This window comes from Silurus meridionalis, chromosome 10, assembly GCF_014805685.1.
Source record: "Silurus meridionalis isolate SWU-2019-XX chromosome 10, ASM1480568v1, whole genome shotgun sequence".
Classification (NCBI taxonomy): domain Eukaryota; kingdom Metazoa; phylum Chordata; class Actinopteri; order Siluriformes; family Siluridae; genus Silurus; species Silurus meridionalis.
This window is the reverse complement of record NC_060893.1, coordinates 6,723,583-6,744,497: the sequence shown is the minus strand read 5'-3', so window position 1 is coordinate 6,744,497 and position 20,915 is coordinate 6,723,583. Positions and strand designations below refer to the sequence as shown.

Below are 20,915 nucleotides of genomic sequence, written 5' to 3'. Positions count from 1 at the left end.
GATTACAAGATAAGATGTGAAACACCATAAAGCAATCAGGTCATGCTGAAAAATCACTGAAGGCCCATTTCACCTTCATCCTGATGCCTGATGGGACATGCCATGTAATTGGGTTTGAAAATTTTTTAAGCACGATTTATAAGCAAAAAAAAAAAAGCGATAATGTATTTGGTATTTAGTCAAATTTATGCCTATGAGGACATCAGGGACTGTTGACCTGTGGACCGTTGAATGCGCACTTTTATTTTGAAAGATGCTGAACGGAAACCGGAAGTAAACGTTGGTGCTAGTTTATGATTTTTTTTCCTGCCGACTTCCGGAACAGCTTTATGGCTAAATAACATAAAGGTTAAACGTTTACACCGGGTGTATTTACGGGTTATAACGAAAATCCCTCGGTGCTCGAAATCAGTTATCAATACGCAGGACTGTCGCGTCTTCCGGTGTGTCTTGAGTCTATTCTAGATAACCGGCTAACAACAACTAGTTGTGGTATGATCTGTATGTTAGCTAGCAAACTTCTCACAGATGAAAGGAAAAAATACCTAAATGGAGTTTTATTGTATTTTATTATATTTCTTTCTCTAGCTAAGCTGCAGTAAGAGTCAGTCTTGGTGAATTAGTTAGCAAGTGTGCATCTCGGCTGGTGTTATTTCGGTTCATTGGGAGGCAGCCATGGATCCAGTGGCGCACCTGAGGATGTTCCGGATGAGCTTGTGAGCTCTGGGGGTTTGATTTCTTCTTCTTATTTATTGATTTTTTTAATGGGAGCCGCCTGGTGGCGTTTTTGCCAGAGCTGTGGGCGATACTCTCGCAGACGGAAGAAGAACCGGCGGCCTGAATGGAGTCGTTGGCAGGTTACGTTTATAAAGCGGCCAGTGAAGGCAGAGTCCTGACCCTCGCTGCCCTATTACTCAACCATACTGCTGCTGAGACTCGGTACCTGTTAAACTACATCACACAGTTGGCTGGCCAACGCTCGACCCCTCTGATCATAGCAGCACGGAATGGCCACGACAAAGTGGTCCGCCTTCTTCTGGATCACTACCGAGTGGACACCGAACAGACCGGGACGGTCAGGTTTGACGGGTAAGACTCATCTTGAATACGTCTTCTACCAATTTCTTATCTTGAATCTCAAATCCTCTATTCTCGTGCTCTTCCAGGTACGTGATCGACGGAGCTACGGCGCTCTGGTGCGCGGCAGGCGCCGGCCACTTCGAGGTCGTGCGTCTCCTCGTGTCTCACAATGCCAACGTCAACCACACCACCCTGACCAATTCCACCCCTCTCAGGGCGGCTTGCTTCGACGGGCGGCTGGACATCGTGCGCTACCTGGTGGAGCATGACGCCGACATCAGCATTGCCAACAAATACGACAACACCTGCCTGATGATAGCTGCTTACAAGGGACACGTAGACGTGGTGCGATTTTTGCTAGAGCGGAGCACCGACCCGAACGCAAAGGCCCATTGCGGCGCCACGGCGCTGCACTTCGCCGCTGAGGCGGGCCATCTGGAGATCGTGAAGGAGCTGGTGCGCTGTCAGGCAGCCATGGTGGTGAACGGACACGGAATGACACCGCTCAAAGTGGCGGCGGAAAGCTGCAAGGCGGACGTCGTGGAACTGCTTCTCTCGCATGCCGATTGCGACCCTCTCAGCCGGATCGAAGCTTTAGAACTGCTCGGAGCTTCGTTCGCTAATGACCGCGAGAATTATGACATCCTTAAAACGTACCATTACTTGTATCTGGCCATGCTGGAGCGCTACCGCGACCCTGAGAGGATTATTGCCAAACAGCTCCCGCCACCCATAGAAGCTTACGGCGGTCGCATGGAGTGTAGGACCCCTCAGGATCTGGAAGCCATCAGGCAGGACCGCGACGCGATGCACATGGAAGGTCTGATGGTCCGTGAGCGCATCTTGGGATCGGACAACGTCGATGTTTCGCATCCCATCATATACCGCGGTGCCGTCTATGCTGACAACATGGAGTTCGAGCAATGCATTAAGCTGTGGCTACATGCTCTGCACCTGCGCCAGCGAAGCAACCGCAACACACACAAGGACCTTTTGCGTTTTGCACAAGTTTTTTCACAGATGGTGCACCTGAAGGAGCCAGTTCTGGCAGTTGACGTTGAGCAGGTGTTGTGCTGCAGCGTCTTGGAGATCCGTCGCAGCATGGCGCGCTTGGAACCCGCCTCCGAGGCCGAGCGTCCGGCTTGCACGGACAACTACGAGTCCAACATTTTTACTTTTTTGTACCTGGTGTGCATCTCCACCAAGACGCAGTGCGACGGCGAGGACCGCGCGCGCATTAACAAGCAGATTTACGACGTGATTCGACTCGACCCGCGCACCCGAGAAGGCTCGACGCTGCTCCACCTGGCCGCCAGCTCCAGCACTCCCGTGGACGATTTCCACACGAACGACGTGTGCAGCTTCCCCAACGCACAAGTCACCAAGATACTGCTGGACTGCGGGGCGCAGGTGAACTGCGTGGACAATGAAGGAAACAGCCCCCTGCATCTCATAGTGCAGTACAATCGGCCCATCAGCGACTTCCTCACTCTGCATGCCATCATCATCAGCCTGGTGGAGGCTGGCGCTCACACAGACATGACCAACAAGCAGAAGAAGACACCACTGGAGAAGAGCACCACGGGGGTCTCGGAGATCCTCCTAAAAACGCAAATGAAAATGAGTCTAAAGTGCCTGGCTGCTCGGGCCGTCCGACAGCATCGCATCCTCTACCGAGATCAGATTCCTAAAAGCCTGGAGGAGTTTGTTGAGTTTCACTAACCGATATTTAATTTTTTTTTTTTTTTATCCGATCTGATGGTGCTGGGAATTCATGATTACATTTTTAAAACTCTTTCCCAATTTTGTTCAAAGTGCTAGTCACATGTGCAAATCAATTTTACCCTTTGATGTACAAATTTGTCCGAACTGATCGAAGATTTTCAAAGACAAATCTTTTTTTCCATTTAAAAAACAAAACAAAAACAAAGGCATGATGTACTGGTGTGATGATCTTTTTTTTTTTTTTTTTTAGGTTGGCTATTGTTTACACTCACTCCATACAGAAGAATGTGATGTGATCTACACTATTGAAACTCATCAGTTGTTTTTTGGGGCCATAAGTAACTGAACTGAAACGGTCATGATTAATTTTACGTGAATTACCAAAAAAAAAAAAAAAATCCTCTGCTTTTTACTGACTGCACTTTGCGTAGGATCGTTGTTTTATTAATGTATTTTATTAAAAAGGTCTATTTTCTAAGGAATCTTTAGCAGAGGAAGAGTGTACTACTAAATTCTAACCCCTTTTTTTGCCAGGTTCTACCCAGATTCCTTTTATAAATACACTAAGCTGTGCCTGTGAGAAGTTCTGTCAATTTTTTTTTATTTGTTCCTCCTAATCGTGCCATAGTAAAGACATTTGATATTTGCGTGACCGTGTGCCTTGTGTGGCCTTATTCTGGATAGTGCTTGAATCTTTTTGCTGAGAATGTTGCATGTGGCTGTCTGTGTCAGGAAAAGGCAAAGTCAGCAGCTTTGACTTGAGAGCATTTGTTTTCTGGTCTTTGAGAACCGGTGATTGTAACGATTTTTTTTTTATTATTTAATCCGTTGAATCGATAACAATTCGACATTAAATGTTTTGTCATCTCTGCTTTACATGGTCTGATTTTACACCTAATTCATTCATGAGTTCAGTAGGTGCTGTGTGTGTGTGTGTGTGTGTGTGGTGTCGTCAATTCAGTCATGTAGAAATGTTTATACAAACTATATTAATAGAGAATGCATTTTGCAACTCATCTTAATTTGGTATCTCAGGTGGCTTTTCTTTCCACAAGTGGTTAAGATCAAGTTGTGTTTATAAATGTAACCAGCTTATTAATGGATTCCTTTTTCTTCTTCTTTAAATTGGTGTATTTCCATGCAGAGCCAAAATACAAGCAGTTCGGTTATTTATGGCAAGATTTATTACAGATTTCCTCTAAAATACACATTACTAGCTATAAGATCTATACCATCTCTTTCAAAAAGTATGTAAATGTTTCCCTTAAAATCACAATACCTGCACCTTACAGTATGGCAAACACTAAATGCAACCTACATGTGATCAAATATGTTAAATATATTCTATTTCAGCTTTGGCATCTTCTTTATAAGGGCAAAAGAATTGGAGCACCGGACTTTTTCATCTATATGTTCTCCCCTCACACAAAGTTGGAAGCACCCAGTTGTATAGAATTTATTTGCATGTGGTCGCATTACATTTTTCCTTCACTTGAACCTAAACCTGTTCCAGCATGACAATGACCCCGTGCACAAAACAAAGATATGGGTTGAAGTGGATGATTTTGAGTGGTCCGCTATAGTGCACTGACTTCAACCCTATAAAACACATTTGGGATGAATTGGAACGCTGACTGTACGCCAGGCCTCCTCACCTCACCTACATCACTACCTGACTTTACTAAGACTATTGTGGCTGAATGAGTGTAAAAAAATCTTCCCAGATGAGTAAAATATATAATTGTAAATGTTTTTTATAAGTGGAATGGGTCCTGAATTATAGTCAGGTGTCTATAAACATTTGTCCATTTAGTGAATATCAATTTGGGAAGAAACAATTTCATAATAACTAAAGGAAATAATGCAAACAAATGCAAACGGAAGTCATCCCCAGAGTTGGCCTTTATTTTGCCTAACAGTAGCTCTTGCATGTTAAACATTGATCTATCTTCTTGTGCTGTATCAAAAAAAAAAAGCCACTGATAAATGTAAAAAAATTTAAAAAGCTTGAAGTATAATAACTTTCGGTTTCAGGGGTAAGATGGTAGACACCAGCTTATAGTACATACGATGTGTCCATCGAAGTTCATTTAACATCTCCATTAAAGTGGATTTAAAATGTGTATTTTATATAAAAGTCGCTATACTCCATTTCAAAAGGAACTGTTTATTGTCAATGATTACTTACTAGTTCAAGTGCATTCACATGAATTAATACTCTAGCGACTATTAAGCGTCTATTGCAATCATTATGATGCAAAATGCGTTCTAGTATGCCCTATTTAAGCATTTCTTTGTACTTACATCCTTGACTGTACATTTACATTTACAAATCCCACTTTATTTTCAACTATCATTATTTAAATCCTACAAAAGCGTCTTGTTTAGTCAAGGCCTTGCATTGTTCGGTCATAAGTTACGACTTGTCAGAGATCCGCGTCTTTACTGCATTAGAGCGTTTGGGTTTTGTGAGAAAGTGGGAGGGGCTCAGCAGTGCATGACAAAGTGTCAAATAGCTAGAGTGCTGCAAAGTCGGACCCATGCTCCTGGAGCATCCCTGAGTAACAGCCTCGCGCAGGAATAAGGACGCTGTGGCTTTACCGCTGCTCGGTGGTCTTCTCATCTTCTTCACGTTGTCGCTCCCTGTGAAAGAATCCCAGCTAGAGACAAACAGAGAACGAGTTTTTCCATTATTGTGTTCATAGTCTTAAGAGTCAGTCATGATGAATTAGATGTAAGAAAAAATAAATAAATAAAAACACTATGCTGTACCCTTAAACAAAAACTCTGCAATCTGTATGTGTGTGAAGTGGCACCAAGCTAAAGCTAAATGTCTCTATCCCCTAAAGTACATTATTGTTGTAGAAGAGCATGGAGTATGGCTGCAGCTATCGTGTGTGTGTGTATATATATGTATTATATATGTGTATATAAATATATATTGACATAATAATATTAATGAATCAGAACATGCCTTCCATAGAGCCAAAACCAGCAGAGCCAAAAGCTGTAGGCCCCCCAAAGTGCTTCCGATTATAATCCAGATGGGAATTTTATAATCCTCATCCTTTCGAATCTCCAGAACGATCTGCAAGCATAACAAAACAAAAATAAAGGTCTGTGTAGGTACTCAGAGGTGGCAAACGTACACACATCCTTTACTTAAGTAGAAGTACAGATCCTCATGTTTTAAAATACTCGGGTAAAAGTTGAAGTACTGATTCAACTTTTTTACATAAGTGAAAGTAAAGAAGTTTTGTCTCTGACGTACTTAAGTAAAAAGTAGTTATTACTGCTACCTGTCTTAGCTGTTAATTGGACCTCACATCATATTAGATAGATAGATAGATAGATGTGATAGCCTAGTGGGTTAATGTCAGGGTCCACACGAGGATGAGTTTGAGAGTTTGATTCCTGGTCGAGCTGGTTGCTGTGTTGGTAAATAAAACTTCTGGACCTTGTCCACTCTGAAAACATTTCAATTCTGTCCTTTTTGTGTTGGATTAATTTCTTGATTTCCTGGTCTTTAATGAAAGATAACTCCAGCAAAAAAAAAAGGCACTTCTGTGGTAGCTCAGTGGGTTAAGGCTTGTGCCTGAACATGGTCCTTAATATAGTCCACGCTGGTGATAAGGTTTCAAAGCCAGTCCTACATGCCTTCTTTCTTACTGCGCTGGCATGAACAAAGTATGAACCCTCCAAAAAGCACACATGCTTTTCAGCAGTGGTCACTCAGTGGTTTAAGGCTTGTGCCTCATCTAAACATGTTTCCCAGTCTGGTCTCTTCCATGGTTCAGTGGGTTAAGGCTGGTTCCTCGCTGATGGTGAGGATCAGGGTTTGAATCCTGCTTTCTGCCTGCTAGTTGCGATGTAGGTTATCTTCCTGCTTCCTAAATCTTTCTTTATCTTTATATTCTTGTGTTGATGGTTTAAAGGTAGATAGACCTGCTCTTAACAACCTTCCTGGCCTGTCTTCCCTGATGGTTCAGTGGGTTAAATCAGGTTTTTTGCTTTTGGTGGGGTTCAGGGTTCGAATCCTGCTTTCTGTCTGCCAGTCACGATCAGGATTCACTTCCTACATCTTTCTTTAGCGATATATTTTTGTTTTTATTGGGTTGAAAAGAAAGATAGACCTGCTCTAAATAAGCTTCCTAGCCTGTCCTCACCGATGGTTCAAAGGGTTAAGGTTGGTATCTCGCTGCTCGTGGGGATCATGGTTCGAATCCTGCTTTCTTCCTGTTATTTACAATGTAGGAGTAACTTGTGCTACTTACATCTGTATTCGCTTCCTACATCTTTCTTTACCGTTAAATTATTGTGTTGATGGTTTGAAAAGAATGATAGACCTGCTCTAATCAAACTTCCCATCCTTTTTTTCTGATGGCTTAGTGGGTTAAGGCTGATACTTTGCTGTTGGTCAGGGTTCAAACCTGGCTTTCTGTCTGCTAGTCATGAGGTAGGTTAAATTCCTGATTCCTGCATCTTCATATTCTTGTTTTGATGGGTTAAAAAGAAAGATAGACCTGCTCTAAACAAGCTTCCCAGTTTGTCCTTCCTGATAGATCAGTTGGTTAATGCTGTTGCCTTGCTAGTGGTGTGAATCAGTGTTCGAATCCTGCTTTGTCCCTGCTAGTCACGATATGGGTTTGCTTCCTATGTCTGTCATTAACATTATATTCTTGTGTTGATGGTTTGAAAGAAAAGATAGACCTGCTCTAAACAATCGTCGCAGCCGGTCCTTCCCGATGGTTCAGTGGGTTAAGACTGGTATTTCGCTGTTGGTGGGGTTCAGGGTTCGAATCCTGCTTTCTGTGTTTCTGTCTGGTCTGAATTTCTTGCTTTGAAGCAGGAAAAAAAAGGTTAAACCCCCCAAAAAAAGAAGGTGTGTTGTGGGACTTGATGGCTTTGTGATAAAAGCCTTACCTCTGAGCTCAGAGGTTGCTGGTTCGAATCTGGCTTGTCCCCACACTGGGTAAGCTGTGTGGTGAGCAATGGAGTGGTTGACTGTGAAGACCTGCTGCTTCACAGCCTCAGAAAAATTGAGGGTGATAGGTTTTTGGCAGAATTTTTCCCTATATATGCAAAACTAAGTCGATACTTTTTTGAAAGTTTTTGCTTCATAACCCCCTGTTTTCAGCTTCTCAGACACCGGGGGGGCAGATGCCCGGATATTGCCCCCCTGCTTCAGGATACGCCCGCCGAAACCACATCCAACCTTCCACGCAGCCATTTCTGACACCTTCCTTACTACGGCCACCGGAACCTTCCACACTCTTAACTTTGAGCCCTGGCCAGGGTTTGAACCGGCAACCTCTCAACCCAGAGGTAAAGCTCTTCCAATTGAGCCACAGGATCTCATGCAAGAACCTGATTTTTAGGACCTTTTTTGGTTCTTTTTAAAAACTTTTAAAACCTTTTAAAACAATTTAAAGGAAAGCTAAGGGGTAGGAATCGAACCGGGTGAGTCAGATAGCAGCAACCACTTCACTGACCATTACACCAACACAGGAGAGGCAAACAAGCCTTTGCTTATTGGACTCTTGGCTTTTCTATAGTTAGGAGACCAGTGTTTTCTCTTAGATCATGATGGTAGAGGGTCAAAACTTCTCCTTCCTGTACATTCTCTCAGTAACTCGAAGTCTATGAGAAGTGACTCAGGTACAAGAACCACATCTCCAACACCTGCACCACTGATATACCATGATTTGCCAGCAACTAATTTTAATGATCTTTTATTGTTCTGTTTTTAAAAACTTCTTATAATGTTCAATATGAAACTAGAGGTAAGAATCGAACCAGGGAAGTCTTTCATCATAGATCACTAATGGCATTACTTCAAAACTCAAAACTTTGTTAGACATGTAAATAAACAGGAAAGACAGAGACAAAGACAAAGAGACACAGACACAGCTTTAGAAAGAGTGAGAAACAAATAGAGAGACAGCAAGAGAAAGACATAAACAGTGAGACAGAGACATTTACTAAAAGAGACACAGAGACAGAGACAGAGACAATTAGATAGAGAAAATAAAGAGACAAAGATAGCGAGATATAGCCACTTGGAAGTGTTTATCCCGAGCGACTCTTAATGATCTCATTTACTAAATGAGCAGTAGTGAGTTAAGGGCTTGCTCAGGTGCCCAAAACTGGCAGCTTGGAGGTGTTAAACATGTATCATATTTACAGCATGTGATATATATGTAAGCATATGTACAGTGATTAAATATAAAGGCTATATCAGTGCAGAGACGTGTGGACATCATTTAGAGCCTTTGCTATGTTTCCACACGGACAGTTAATGAGGTGATACCGGAGAAAATGCATCTCTTCAGGTCAAGTCAGGAAGCTTATATATATATATATAAAATTATAGACATTTTACAGATTTAAATGATGTATTGTTTTTATCTGTACGATCAATAAAGACAGTAATTTAAGTTTTTGTCGCCATTATGAGGGAAAACCCCACAAAACGCCACCCAGAGGGTAAATTGTGAGAATCATGGCGGATTTTGGTGTTTGATTTGAGACTCAGAAATAAAACAAAAGTTTACGGATTAAAAATATTTTTATCTGGAGTTAATTTATTTATTTTAAATCTAAGTAAAGAAAGGAAATAATTTCGTGCTGTTTAAAATAATTTAAATTTTGACAGCCAAATATATCTATATATATATATTAATACAAAACTAATTAAAAATGTTGTTACCTAATGAATGTGTCCACGTTGAAGATCCACATATAGAACACAAGCAGAGAAAAGATGATGATGATCAGGAATGTGTCTGTTCTCAGTCATGTTTACATCACTGACTCCCTCTGTCTCATCCACATTAACCCCAAACTTCTTACTGCCTTCTGTGGTGAGTGAGAGTCAGGACTTTATACACCAGTGGATTGAAAAAGACGCGCAGTAACAGGAAATCGGTTGTTCGGCTGAAATCGGCACGCAGTGAAAATAAAAAAAGAATATTTCACCAAATCAATGGATTAAAACTAAAGTAACGAGTCTGTTTTGAAAATGTAAGAAGTAAAAAGTACAGATATTTGTGTAAAAATGTAATGAGTAAAAGTAAAAAGTTGTCTGAAAAATAAATAGTGGAGTAAAGTACTGATACTGAAAAAATCTACTTAAGTACTGTAACTAAGTATTTGTACTCTGTTACTTCCCACCTCTGTAGGTACTGTATACAGTTTATCGACAAAAGTTTGTGGAGATATGACCATCAGATTCATGTTTTTTTGAACATCTCATCCCACATTTATTTCCCATTTGCTGTTATAATAACCTCCACTTTTTTGTGAAGATGTTTCCCATGATTTTAAAGTCTGCTTGTGTTTGTGTTCAAGGCTGTTATAAACTGATGTAGGTGAGGGTGAGGAGGCCTGCGGCGCAGTCAGCATTCCATTTCATCCCAAAAATGTTCAGTAGGGTTTGAGATCAGAGCTTTATAGCAGACCACTCAAGATCTTCCTCTCCAAACCATGTCAATTATATCTTCATGGAGCTCGCTTTGTGCACAAGTACATTGCCATGCTTGAACAGGTTTGGGTTTCCAAGTTTAAGGGTATGCAAAATGTTATTATACCCCATCCAAAGACATCCTATACAATTGAGTGCCTCCAGCTTTGTGGTAACAGTATGGAGAAGAACCACATATAGCAGGAAAGGTCAAGTGTCCCAATACTTTTGGCAATATTGTGTATCTTTGATAAATGTGGCCCTATTTTATGTATGTTTTTTAATGTATGTATGATTTAGCATATTAACTTTTATTCTCTTATATTTTTACTACTTCGCTTTTTTAAAAATGCTTTGGCAGTGTTTATTTGTTTGCATTTTTTTGTAGTGCTCACGTGTCTTGTAGGTCTTTCCTCATGCAGGAACACTGTGCTGTTTGGGCTCAACTCGATGGCTGCCGCTATCACCATCTCCAAAGCCTTGAAGTTTATCTGGGCAAAATACAAAAAGTGCATTGTGTTGTTTGTTTGTACGGGTGATTGCTTTCCCAACTATTGGCTGCATTCAAAATATTTGAAATTTTACACGAGTCAGAGCAAAAATAATTAAGATTTCTGATTGGAGAATCCTCATCAAACACTCCCAAGACCAGATGGTAAAATGTGTTCTGCATGCTTTCCTATTAGTTTCATTTTGATAGTTGGGGTCAAACCAGCTGTTTTTCTCATTCTGGCACATACACAGAACTAAACAAGGCAACAAAATGTGTCATCCAAAAAGTAGTCAAGGTTATATATGGTTTTGTTGGTATATTGGCTAATGGTTTTAAGCCAATATGTGACAAGCAAATTACAACAAATTCAAGCAAAAAAAACATAAATGGCTCCTTTACAGTTTTTTCTCAGTTGTTTTGGGTAGTTTCTTAGATCAGAAATGAAATTCTGAACTATTTGTTCAACCTCCAGTCACTTGTGCACATCATAAAAGCAATTTCTCATTGCTTTGAACAAACTGCAAATGCTTCAGTACATGAATTGTTTGCTTATATTCTTCACATTTCTATTTTTGTCTTGAATTAATTAATTGTACAGAGGAATCTTGAATGTCACTAATAAAGAGGGGTGTACAGCATCAAGATCAACCAACGATCAACCAGTTCTATAAAATTGGTCAAAGGTGAATCTCGTGAACCTTCAATTGGTGAGCAGATACAGACACAACAAAACACAGAGATACAATTTCTGAAAATGGATGAACAACCAAGAAAACAAACAAACACTAGTATAGTACAGTAACAGTGTAAATCCTGTCCGGTCTCTTACAATCAATATCCCACATACAGTATTGTGTACATTTGAGCTGTTGAAATTCATATATACAATATTTCTTCTCCCATTAGGCGTCGCCACAGCGGATCATCCGTATTCGTGATCCGCATGTTCGATTTGGCACATGTTCTACAATTCAGCCATGTGCATTTTCAGTCACTGTATTCCAAACCATAGTTTACTTACAACATGACTAAACATTTTGACTACTTTGTTTTTGAAAAATGTTTATTAACACAAATCCCTACTTTTAAAAGAGAAACTAAGGATTTTGAGAAAAGTACAGGCTTCTGCAAGTGATCTAATGTGTGGTGCTGTTTTTTACTAATTATTCTGAGAAATGCACTTCGATTTGCAAATATGACAGTTTCAGCTGCTTTGGAGCATTTCTCTAATCATCCTAAATATTTGCAAACCAGTGAAAGCATTCTCAAAACAATTTGTAAAAACAGCACAATACAGTGGATTTCTTGCAAAAGCCTGTACTTTTTTGAAATTCTTTAGCTCGTCTCTTAAAAGTAAGTATTTGTTTCAATGAACATCTCGTTCCCATCAGAATGAAAAGTCCCTTTGTCATTGTTCACAAACAAAATAATCAAAATGTTTAATCATGTTGTCACAGTTTAGGAATTTCTTGATATAAACTATGGTCACAGACACAGTAACTGAAAATGCACAAAATTTGAATTCCTTCTCAGATCAGAAAATGTAATTTCTGATCTGAGAAAAGCTCTAAAGCAACTGAGAAAAACTGTAAAATGTGACAGATATCTTTCTGATATTTGATTACATTGTATTAGGTGTCCTAAGATAAATCCCCAAAATGGCCAAAAAAGTTGTTTTTTTATATGACATTAGGAACATGAAGAGTTGGCACCATCTTCATGAAACAGAGAGAAGACACTGTGAGAAATGAGTCCTGTCTTAATGAACACATTATGTTAGGGTTAGGGCTTGATGCTGCCATATGGAACACATTAAAACCACTGTGGGCAGTAAGGAAACTGAATTTCTGAAAAGGAGCCACAGTGCATTAAAGCCCATTTGCTTACTTTCTGTAGTGCATGAAGGTTCAGCCATCCTGCCACAGTCACACGGATGTCTTGCTGAGGTTGGAGTATGAGCCTGCACTGTGCAGAAACAGCGACAGCAGTCGAAGAGTTCTGTTCCAGTAAAACTTTAATTAGGGGTGAGAAGTACACTGAAAAGGTACCGACTTGTAAATGACAGGGATTGTACTGAAACCTGATAAAGCAGGACATAAACAAATCAGGTGGACAGGACTCCCGCTCTTTTATTAAATATAATAAGCAGATAATTACCAGCTGTGGTGTGAGCGAGAGGTCTTCATGTGAGGGCACATCTGTCACAGTGACATGTGGGACTGTACACTTAGAGACAGAAATCTTGAGAAAGAACAAATACATTGATTCTGACCATGCTGTAAAACATTACTGAGCAGCAAAGCACTTTTACTTTATTACAGGAGAGTAGAACAGACCAAATGGGCAAGCTAGTTCAAATCAGCTAGTAAAATTGCTCTACTGTCAATATACAATTTATGGCAAGTCAAGAACCCACCTCTGCATAATCACAAAACCAACAGTGATTGTTAAAAAGTGTAAGAAAATAAATATAAAACGATATTTTTTATCCCTTACCTGATCAACATTGAGGTCTGACATGTGCAAAAGATGATTGCCATTATTTGTCACAGAAAAAACATCTACTGTGAGCAGCAGGTCATTAAGAGGGAACAGTCCGAGGTTCTGAAGCTGCAGTGTAACAATGAAACAAAAGTATTTCTGACTTCTTGGAATAAATATGTTTACAGTATTTATCAGTTGCTTTGAAACGTTTCTCAGATCAGAAATGCAATTTTTCAAACTACTTGTTCAACCTCGACATTTTTTAGTCATCTGTGCACATCATAAAAAAATGTCTCTTTGCTTTGATCAAATTGCGAATGCTTTAGTACGTTAAATCAAATGATTGTGTACAAGTGTCTGCTGTTTCGTACATTATCATTTGTTTATGTCATGTGATCAAAATATATTATACTAGTTTCACCTAAATAGTCTTGACATCAGTTGACATAAGCCGTTGAATGCAAAAGGGTTATCATCTGTCAAGCTTAAATTTCTGGTTAACTTTTTTTTGGTAAGTGTTTCTTGAGTTGAATTGTGCAGATGAATCTTAAATGTCACTAATAAAGGAGAGTGTACAGAATCAAATCAAGCAATAATTAACTAGTTCCTCAAAAACAGGTTGAAAGTGGATTCTGTGAACCTTCAATTGGCGAGCGTATACAAACAGAGCAAAACTTAGAATTACAAAATCTGAAAATGGATAAACAACCAAAAAATAAACATACACTGGTACAGTACACTCAAAGTGTGAATCCTGTCCGGTCTCATGCAATCAGCATAAACCAAATATGCAATTAAATAAATACATTACTTCTTCTTCTTCTTTCGGCTGCTCCCATTAGGGGCGCCACAGCGGATCATCCGTCTCCATACCCCACTGTCCTCTACATCTGCCTCTTTCACACCAACTACCTGCATGTCTTCCCTCAGCACATCCATAACCTCCTCCTTGGCCTTCCTCTTTTCCTCCTACCTGGTGGCTCCATCCTCAGCATTCTTCTACCAATATAACTCATGTCCCTCCTTTGCACATGTCCAAACCATCTCAATCTCGCCTCCCGCACCTTGTCACCAAAACACCCTACATGGGCTGTTCCTCTAATAAATTCATTTCTAATCTTGTCCATCCTCGTCACTCCCAACGAAAACCTTAACATCTTCATATTAAATAAATACATTTGTGCTGCTGAAATTCATACATGCCAAACAGATGAAATTCAGCCTTTGCATTTTCAATCATTGTAACCCAAACTGTAGTTTATATCAGAGAATACTGAAACTGTGCACCGTCAAACTGACAACATTAATCAATTTTATGACCTTGTTTGTGAACAATGACAAAAGGACTTTATTTATCCTGATGGCAATGATCTGTTCATTGACACAAATACTTATTTTTGAGAGATGAACTAGGGATAGAGAGAAAAAAAACAGGCTTTTGCAAGAAATCCAATGTGTTGTCCTGCTTGTATGAATTTTTTTTTGAGAATGCACTTACTGGTTTGCAAATGTTAAGGATGATTTGAGAAATGCTGCAAAGCAACTGAGAAAAACTAATACTAAAGTTTTAAGCACAAAAGGAGAAAATGTGATTCGTACTTGGTATGACAGGTTGAAAGTTGGTCCAGTAGCTCCTGCATAGCCCAGATTAGATGTGGATTTAATTTCATAGCGAACAGGGCTGGAATCCCTGAACGGATGGATGGATGGATGGATGGATGGATAGATAGATAATTAATTAAGTAAGTAAATAAGTAAACAAACAAACAAATAAATAAGCAGCTGTGTGCATATTGAACCTTCTCTTTAAATGCCACTCAGATGTGTTTTATTTACTGATAAGTGAGGAATAAAACATGCTTTATAAGTCATGCAATAACAGGACAATGATCATTGATTGGATGGTGTAATGTGGCTCAGACCAAAATGATCTTACAGTTACATTCCTAAAGTGTACTAACAAAATATAAACACATCGGAAGAAACATTTTATATACCCTTTAATCCAGTGGCATACTGTGCATTTCACACCTAGGCCTAGGTGACCTACCTGAATCAATTCACCTATTAATACCATCATTATGACACCACAGCTGTAGAAACTATCAGTAGTATACAGAACACCAGTATAACAGAGCACTGTACCACTGACAGGTATCTCATGCAGCAAGAATGAACGCCATTACTAAAGCAAGAAACCCAATAAGCACAAGTCAACAAGTCTGCTTTAACTCGTCTCGCCCGCATACATCATCTCTAGCAGAAGCATCAATTTTGACCTCATAAATTATGCATTTTTTTTCCTGTGCATTCTAGTTTTTTATTTAAATGAAGGCAAATTGTGTGTCTTTTTGTGCAAATTATAAGGGAAAGAAAACACGAAAGTAAAAATGGTTCATGAAAAAGCTTAACAACTGCTTGAACTGTTTTGCCTGAACCTCGCTCACAATGTCCCACTTTTCTTGAAAAGTCCATTTTGTTAATGTCTTTGTAAGTGTATTTGCAACCAAATTAATTTCTCCTCTTCTGTCAGCCATTGTGGAACAAAAAACAGCTTCTAAATCCACACAAATATATTTGAGCTTGTGCATTTTGCAAGATCTGACTAGTCTGACATTCTTTCCAAGGAGGTGAAAATGCAGAAGTTACTGTATGCCTGCTAGATGGCCTCGGAGTGCCAAGGTGAAATCTGATTGGTTGAAGCAACAGCCTTCAAGCAACTTTACACAGGACCCCGCCAACACGCGATGTGACGGCTAAAATCTGATTGAATAGAAACACTAACCTTCACTTACACTCGCTAGAAGCAGCACACCCAAGAGAAACTCAATGTAATGAAGAGAATAAACTATTTAATAATTTAATGCATATTAATTTTGAACAGAGAGCAGAGAACACCTCCTGACAGCCCACTACTGCTTTCATCTAACTATAGTCCTAGCCATGCTGTAATTAAAAATGGTACAAGACCTTCATAATTAAGCATTCAACAGTGCTGTGGTATTTAGTGTGCAGGATGAATGTGTGGTGGTTATTTAGCATAAGCTGCTCCAGACACAAGATAAGAACGCAAATAATAGTCCATTGTTTGCTTACTGATGCATAACAGGATTTAAAAAAAGAGAGACAGAAAGAAAATTCATATGTTGTCTTATTTCCTATACAAACACTGACAGAAATATTAATAAAAATAAACAGCTGTATTGTGCATGTTTTATGCATGGTTTTATGTATGGTTTATTACCTTGTGAAAAGAATATCAGCCTCATGCCTAAAGGATGATAAATATTATTGCTGTTGTCTTCGGGAGTCACCTCTTCCCCATCACTACAAAAAATAAAATCATTGTTAGGGAGCTAAACATGAATAAAATCCACAAATCCTGTTTTTTTCACCAATTCATTCACCTGCCTATTATCACCCATCAGCTGGCATTCCCTTACTAAGGACTAAAGGGTTATGCATGTTTCCTGGGAAATATGTTAAAATGGCCAAATGCATCTTTTCAAAAGTAATGCTCATGCATTACAAAAGTAATTGGAGACATGGAGATCTGCCCTTTTCTCCACACATAACCTCACAATGTCATAGTTATTGACAAGGAAAAGAGAGTTGCCCTCTTGGCTCCTGGATGTGGCATTGTCAAGATTTAAACAATATGTGTTGCACCACATTACACACAGTGAATATGAATGTGCCTTTTCTATGTAATGTCTGAATGCACTTTTATAACACTAATATATTTTACCTGGAGGCATTCAGCAAAACATGTATGTAATCCATAAAGAGTGATCTGCTCAACTCGAATTCCAACCGGAAGGTCACCTAGAATAAAACACACAGTATTTACACAGCAGTCTACATTATTAAATCAGATCTAAAATAACACATAACGCAACGCCGTCAAACAGTGTCAGGGATCCACCAGCCACACCTTCACCTATCACTACAAGCAGCTCTCCCACTAACTAATCAGCTACACCTGGCCCTCATCAGTTCCCATGCTACTTAACCCCCGTTCCTCCACCAGCTCATTGTCCGTTCTACAGCTTAGGCTAAGAAACACTGTCGGACTACCCAAGCATTCTCCGTTTGGTTTCTATTTGTTCACGAGACTCTGTGTGTTTGTGTGCTTCAGTCTAATCACAGCTTTCACCAGGATTAGTTTACCTGGCGTTTCTTGGCGGTTTGCCGTTTTCTGCGTTGCCCAGTTGTGTTTTCATAAAAAACCCTTTGTGGATTCTACTTCGGTTTCCGGCACGTTCTTTCGCCTGACAAACAGCTTAATAATGTTTCATAAACAGGACCCTTAGGATCACCTGGAGATCGAGAGTTTGGCACTTCTTTAGCTACCAACAGACCAGGGCAGCTGGGAGAGTGCACAATTTACCTTCAGGATAGAAATAATAATTTTCATACTAATGATAAATTCATTATACAGGGTGGGTGAAAAGTAACTAGGCATTAAAAATTGGTAATAAAGTCAATATTTCTAATAAAAAATTATTGAAACAAATTATACATGTACTTTACTACATAGGAAAATAAAAGCCAATCTTAAAATTTCATTGTAGGCACCGGTCGCTTCAACCAATCTCCTTGTCTTCTGAAGAAAGTTGTTTGGGATATCCCTTAGAACCTCCTGAATCTGCTCTGTGCCTCTAAATCCTCTAGTGTGCGATGCTTTGTCCTCTACACCAGCCAACCTCCTGGAAAATGCTGGTCTAACCATGCACACACAGTAAGAGCAAAATGGGGGTATCCTGCATGCTAATAATTTCGCCAAGTTCTATAGCCATTAAATATTGCCTAGTTACTTTTTGCCCACCATGTATTGAACTCGCAGGACTGAAAAGATTAAGAATTCTGCAAAAGAAAGTGCAAAAAGCTTTCAATTAGAAGTAGCAATAAGGAAAACTGATCTAAGTAGACTCTGGATGAATCTTTATTGTAAATAGGATATTTGAAAGATGAATGTCTTGTCTACTTAAAATTTGTCTAAGAATTAGTATTAACATTTCTAAGAATTACAAACTTTATAGGAATCCACGCATAACCATCTAATAGATGAACAACTATTGTATCTGGATTGTAATTGTATAAAGTAAGTTAGAATTAATTTAAGTCTCTGCTGATTTTCTACAATTTCGCTGCTGATTTTTGCATTGTTAGCGGAGCCCTGACCTTTCATTCTTTAGCATGTTTATGCTACACTAATGGATGTAACATCTTGGAAAATTCCAAGGAAAGATGGAAAAATGGAGGAAAATGCCTTCTCAACTAAGAATTCCTATTCATAATTCCTTCAGCATGTGACATCAAATGAACATGGCTGCTCACAGTATGAACAGTAAACAAAGAAGTATATGTTCCATGTATCAGGAGTTTTCTTAAATGAAATCAACATATAGGCATGCTTGCTTGTTGGAAATCCATAATATATACCATTTAATGTCTGACATATTTTATTTATTTCAGTTAGCTTGCCACTCTGTAGCTGAATGCAAGGTCTAAAAAGTATTTAATTGAACTTCTGAGGTAGGTCAAAGACAGCATTTGTCTTACCTGAGCAAGAGACCTCAGCAGTGGAGCACTGACATTGCAATTCCTCTGTAGACTGCTGAAGACATGTTCTCCTGCTTCACACTTGATTTCTACATCAGGAGGCGTCTGGAATGCAAGAGAATTAATAACCCTTAAATTACATTCTACTTTATGCCACTCCATATTCCTAACTCATCATCCCTCTATCAGTCTATCAGTCTAAGGTAGTAGCTGTGCAAGTGATACGATTGGACTGGCTTACAGATAAACACAATGTCTCTCCAACCATAATATCAATATATAAGTTAACTCTATCTATAAAAATATTTTCGATTTTATTTTCTAGAACATCCCTGGCCAGCGTGAACGTCCAAAATGTCTCGCACTGTGTTTGTATGTCCTTACCTTCACGATCAAGCTGGAGAAGTGAAGGTTTGCTGAGTAAGAAATATGAAGCTGTGTGATGTAAGCGTTTTCTCCTCTGTTCTCCAGTCTACCCTCCACCAGCACTCTTCTCCTGCTGGTTTCTACTACGCGTTCATTGTCCACCCTCTCCCCTGTCGGGCCACACATTGGGCACGTAGCACACTTTCTCAAAGCACAAAACTGTCTGAAAACAAGAAATGAAACAATATAAGGCTGCCAGAGAGCAATACATAGCAGAATTGTTAAAATTTTTTGAAGTTGATATGGAGTGTTTCTCAGATCGGAAATTAAATCAAAACTACTTGTTCAAGCTCCACATCATGCAGTCACTTGTGCATATCATTAAAGCATTTCTCGTTGCTTTGGACAAATTCTGAATGCTTTGGTACATTTGTTTAATTAATTGTGTACAATTGTCTGCTGTTTCCTACATTATCAATTGTTGATCAAAATATATTATACTGGTTCTTATCTGAATAGTATTAACCCTGAAAACATCATGGCATCAGTTTATTGCATACAGTAAGTCAATGAATACAAAATAGTAAAAACCTGATCTATCAATCTATCAAGCTTATCTTCTTCACATTGAATTGAAAAATTGATTGTAAATGTGTCTTGTATTGTTGAACTGTACAGATGAATCTTCATTAATAAAAATAGATAAAATATGAATATTGTGAACCTTTATTTGGCAAGTATACACCGATCAGGCATAACGTTATGTCCACCTGACTTATATTGTGTTGGTCCACCTTTTGCTGACAAAACACTCCTGAACAATAACTTTAACAGCAACTTCTTCAGCAATTTGAGCTACAGGAGCTCGTCTGTCGTATCGGACAACACGGGCGAGCCATCTCTGGTTCACTACTGTTCCTTTCTTGGACCACTTTTGGTCCAAAAAACCCAGTTGTCTAGACATTACAATTTGGCGCTTGTCAAACTCACTCAAATCTTTACGCTTGCTTATTTTTCCTGCTTCTGACACATCAACTTTGAGGACCAAATGTTCACTTACTGCCTAATAATATCCCACCCACTAACAGGTGCCACGATGAAGACATAATTGTTATTTACTTACCGGTCATAATGTTATAATGTCATAATTTTATGCTCGATCGGTGTATATATACAGAGCAAAAGACAGAATTACAATTTCTGACAATGAATGAACAATCAGAAAAATAAATTAACAGTAGTGTAGTACAGTAAAAGTGTGAATCCTGTCTGGTCTCTAGCAAATAAATATACAGGTTTTTGCATTTGCAAGAAATCCAATGTGTGTTGCTGTTTGTACAAATTGAGAAAAACTCTATGTTCAATGTGTCTAAGAACGCACAAAATCCATTGCTACAGTTGCGTTTAAGAATGCAATTCCACAACTACATACCTACGATCCAGAAGGTCAGTGCTGCTCTGTAGAAACAAGTTAGGTGCACATTGATTATCTTCCTCACACCCATTCCAGAAAGGCAGCTAAGAAATAAAACACATTTAAACACACATTAGGAAATAGCATTCCAGCAGTAAACAATGTTTAAGACACTTTATCTTAGTGTACTTTTTTTTATGTGAGTCACCTCTAAGCGTAGCGAGGTGGACCAACCATCATCCATTACAGGGCCTTCATCAATGTTCTGCAGACCCACATCAAAATTAAACACTACTGGACGAGTGTAATCAGCAGTTTCCTATAAC

The 20,915-nt window shown here is 39.2% G+C and overlaps 2 protein-coding genes across 2 annotated transcripts in view; one reads left to right on the top strand and one right to left on the bottom strand.

Annotated features, from left to right (window-relative positions):
- The first annotated feature begins 279 nt into the window (after positions 1-279).
- fem1b (fem-1 homolog b) lies at positions 280-3,681 on the top strand. Its single transcript, XM_046859964.1, has 2 exons — positions 280-1,089; positions 1,167-3,681. Exons 1-2 carry the CDS (start codon positions 842-844, stop codon positions 2,800-2,802), a joined length of 1,884 nt encoding a protein of 627 aa, XP_046715920.1. The 5' UTR covers positions 280-841; the 3' UTR covers positions 2,803-3,681.
- A 76-nt stretch (positions 3,682-3,757) lies between these two features.
- The window catches only part of itga11b (integrin, alpha 11b), a 39,277-nt gene continuing 22,119 nt past the window's right edge, over positions 3,758-20,915 (bottom strand). The window contains 14 exon segments of the mRNA XM_046859963.1: positions 3,758-5,465; positions 5,780-5,893; positions 10,663-10,758; positions 12,648-12,758; positions 12,918-13,001; positions 13,257-13,370; positions 14,844-14,934; positions 16,489-16,516; positions 16,519-16,571; positions 16,993-17,069; positions 18,810-18,914; positions 19,194-19,398; positions 20,608-20,693; positions 20,798-20,908. Coding sequence (XP_046715919.1) covers positions 5,403-5,465; positions 5,780-5,893; positions 10,663-10,758; positions 12,648-12,758; positions 12,918-13,001; positions 13,257-13,370; positions 14,844-14,934; positions 16,489-16,516; positions 16,519-16,571; positions 16,993-17,069; positions 18,810-18,914; positions 19,194-19,398; positions 20,608-20,693; positions 20,798-20,908 — 1,338 coding nt within the window. The 3' untranslated portion in view covers positions 3,758-5,402.

What these genes read in the sequence shown, in the direction of transcription:
- fem1b (XM_046859964.1), top strand. Translation starts at nt 842, where the DNA reads ATGGAGTCGTTGGCAGGTTACGTTTATAAAGCGGCCAGTGAAGGCAGA. An exon ending in GGGACGGTCAGGTTTGACGG is followed by an intron (nt 1,090 to 1,166) that starts GTAAGACTCATC and finishes GTGCTCTTCCAG; the next exon opens with GTACGTGATCGACGGAGCTA.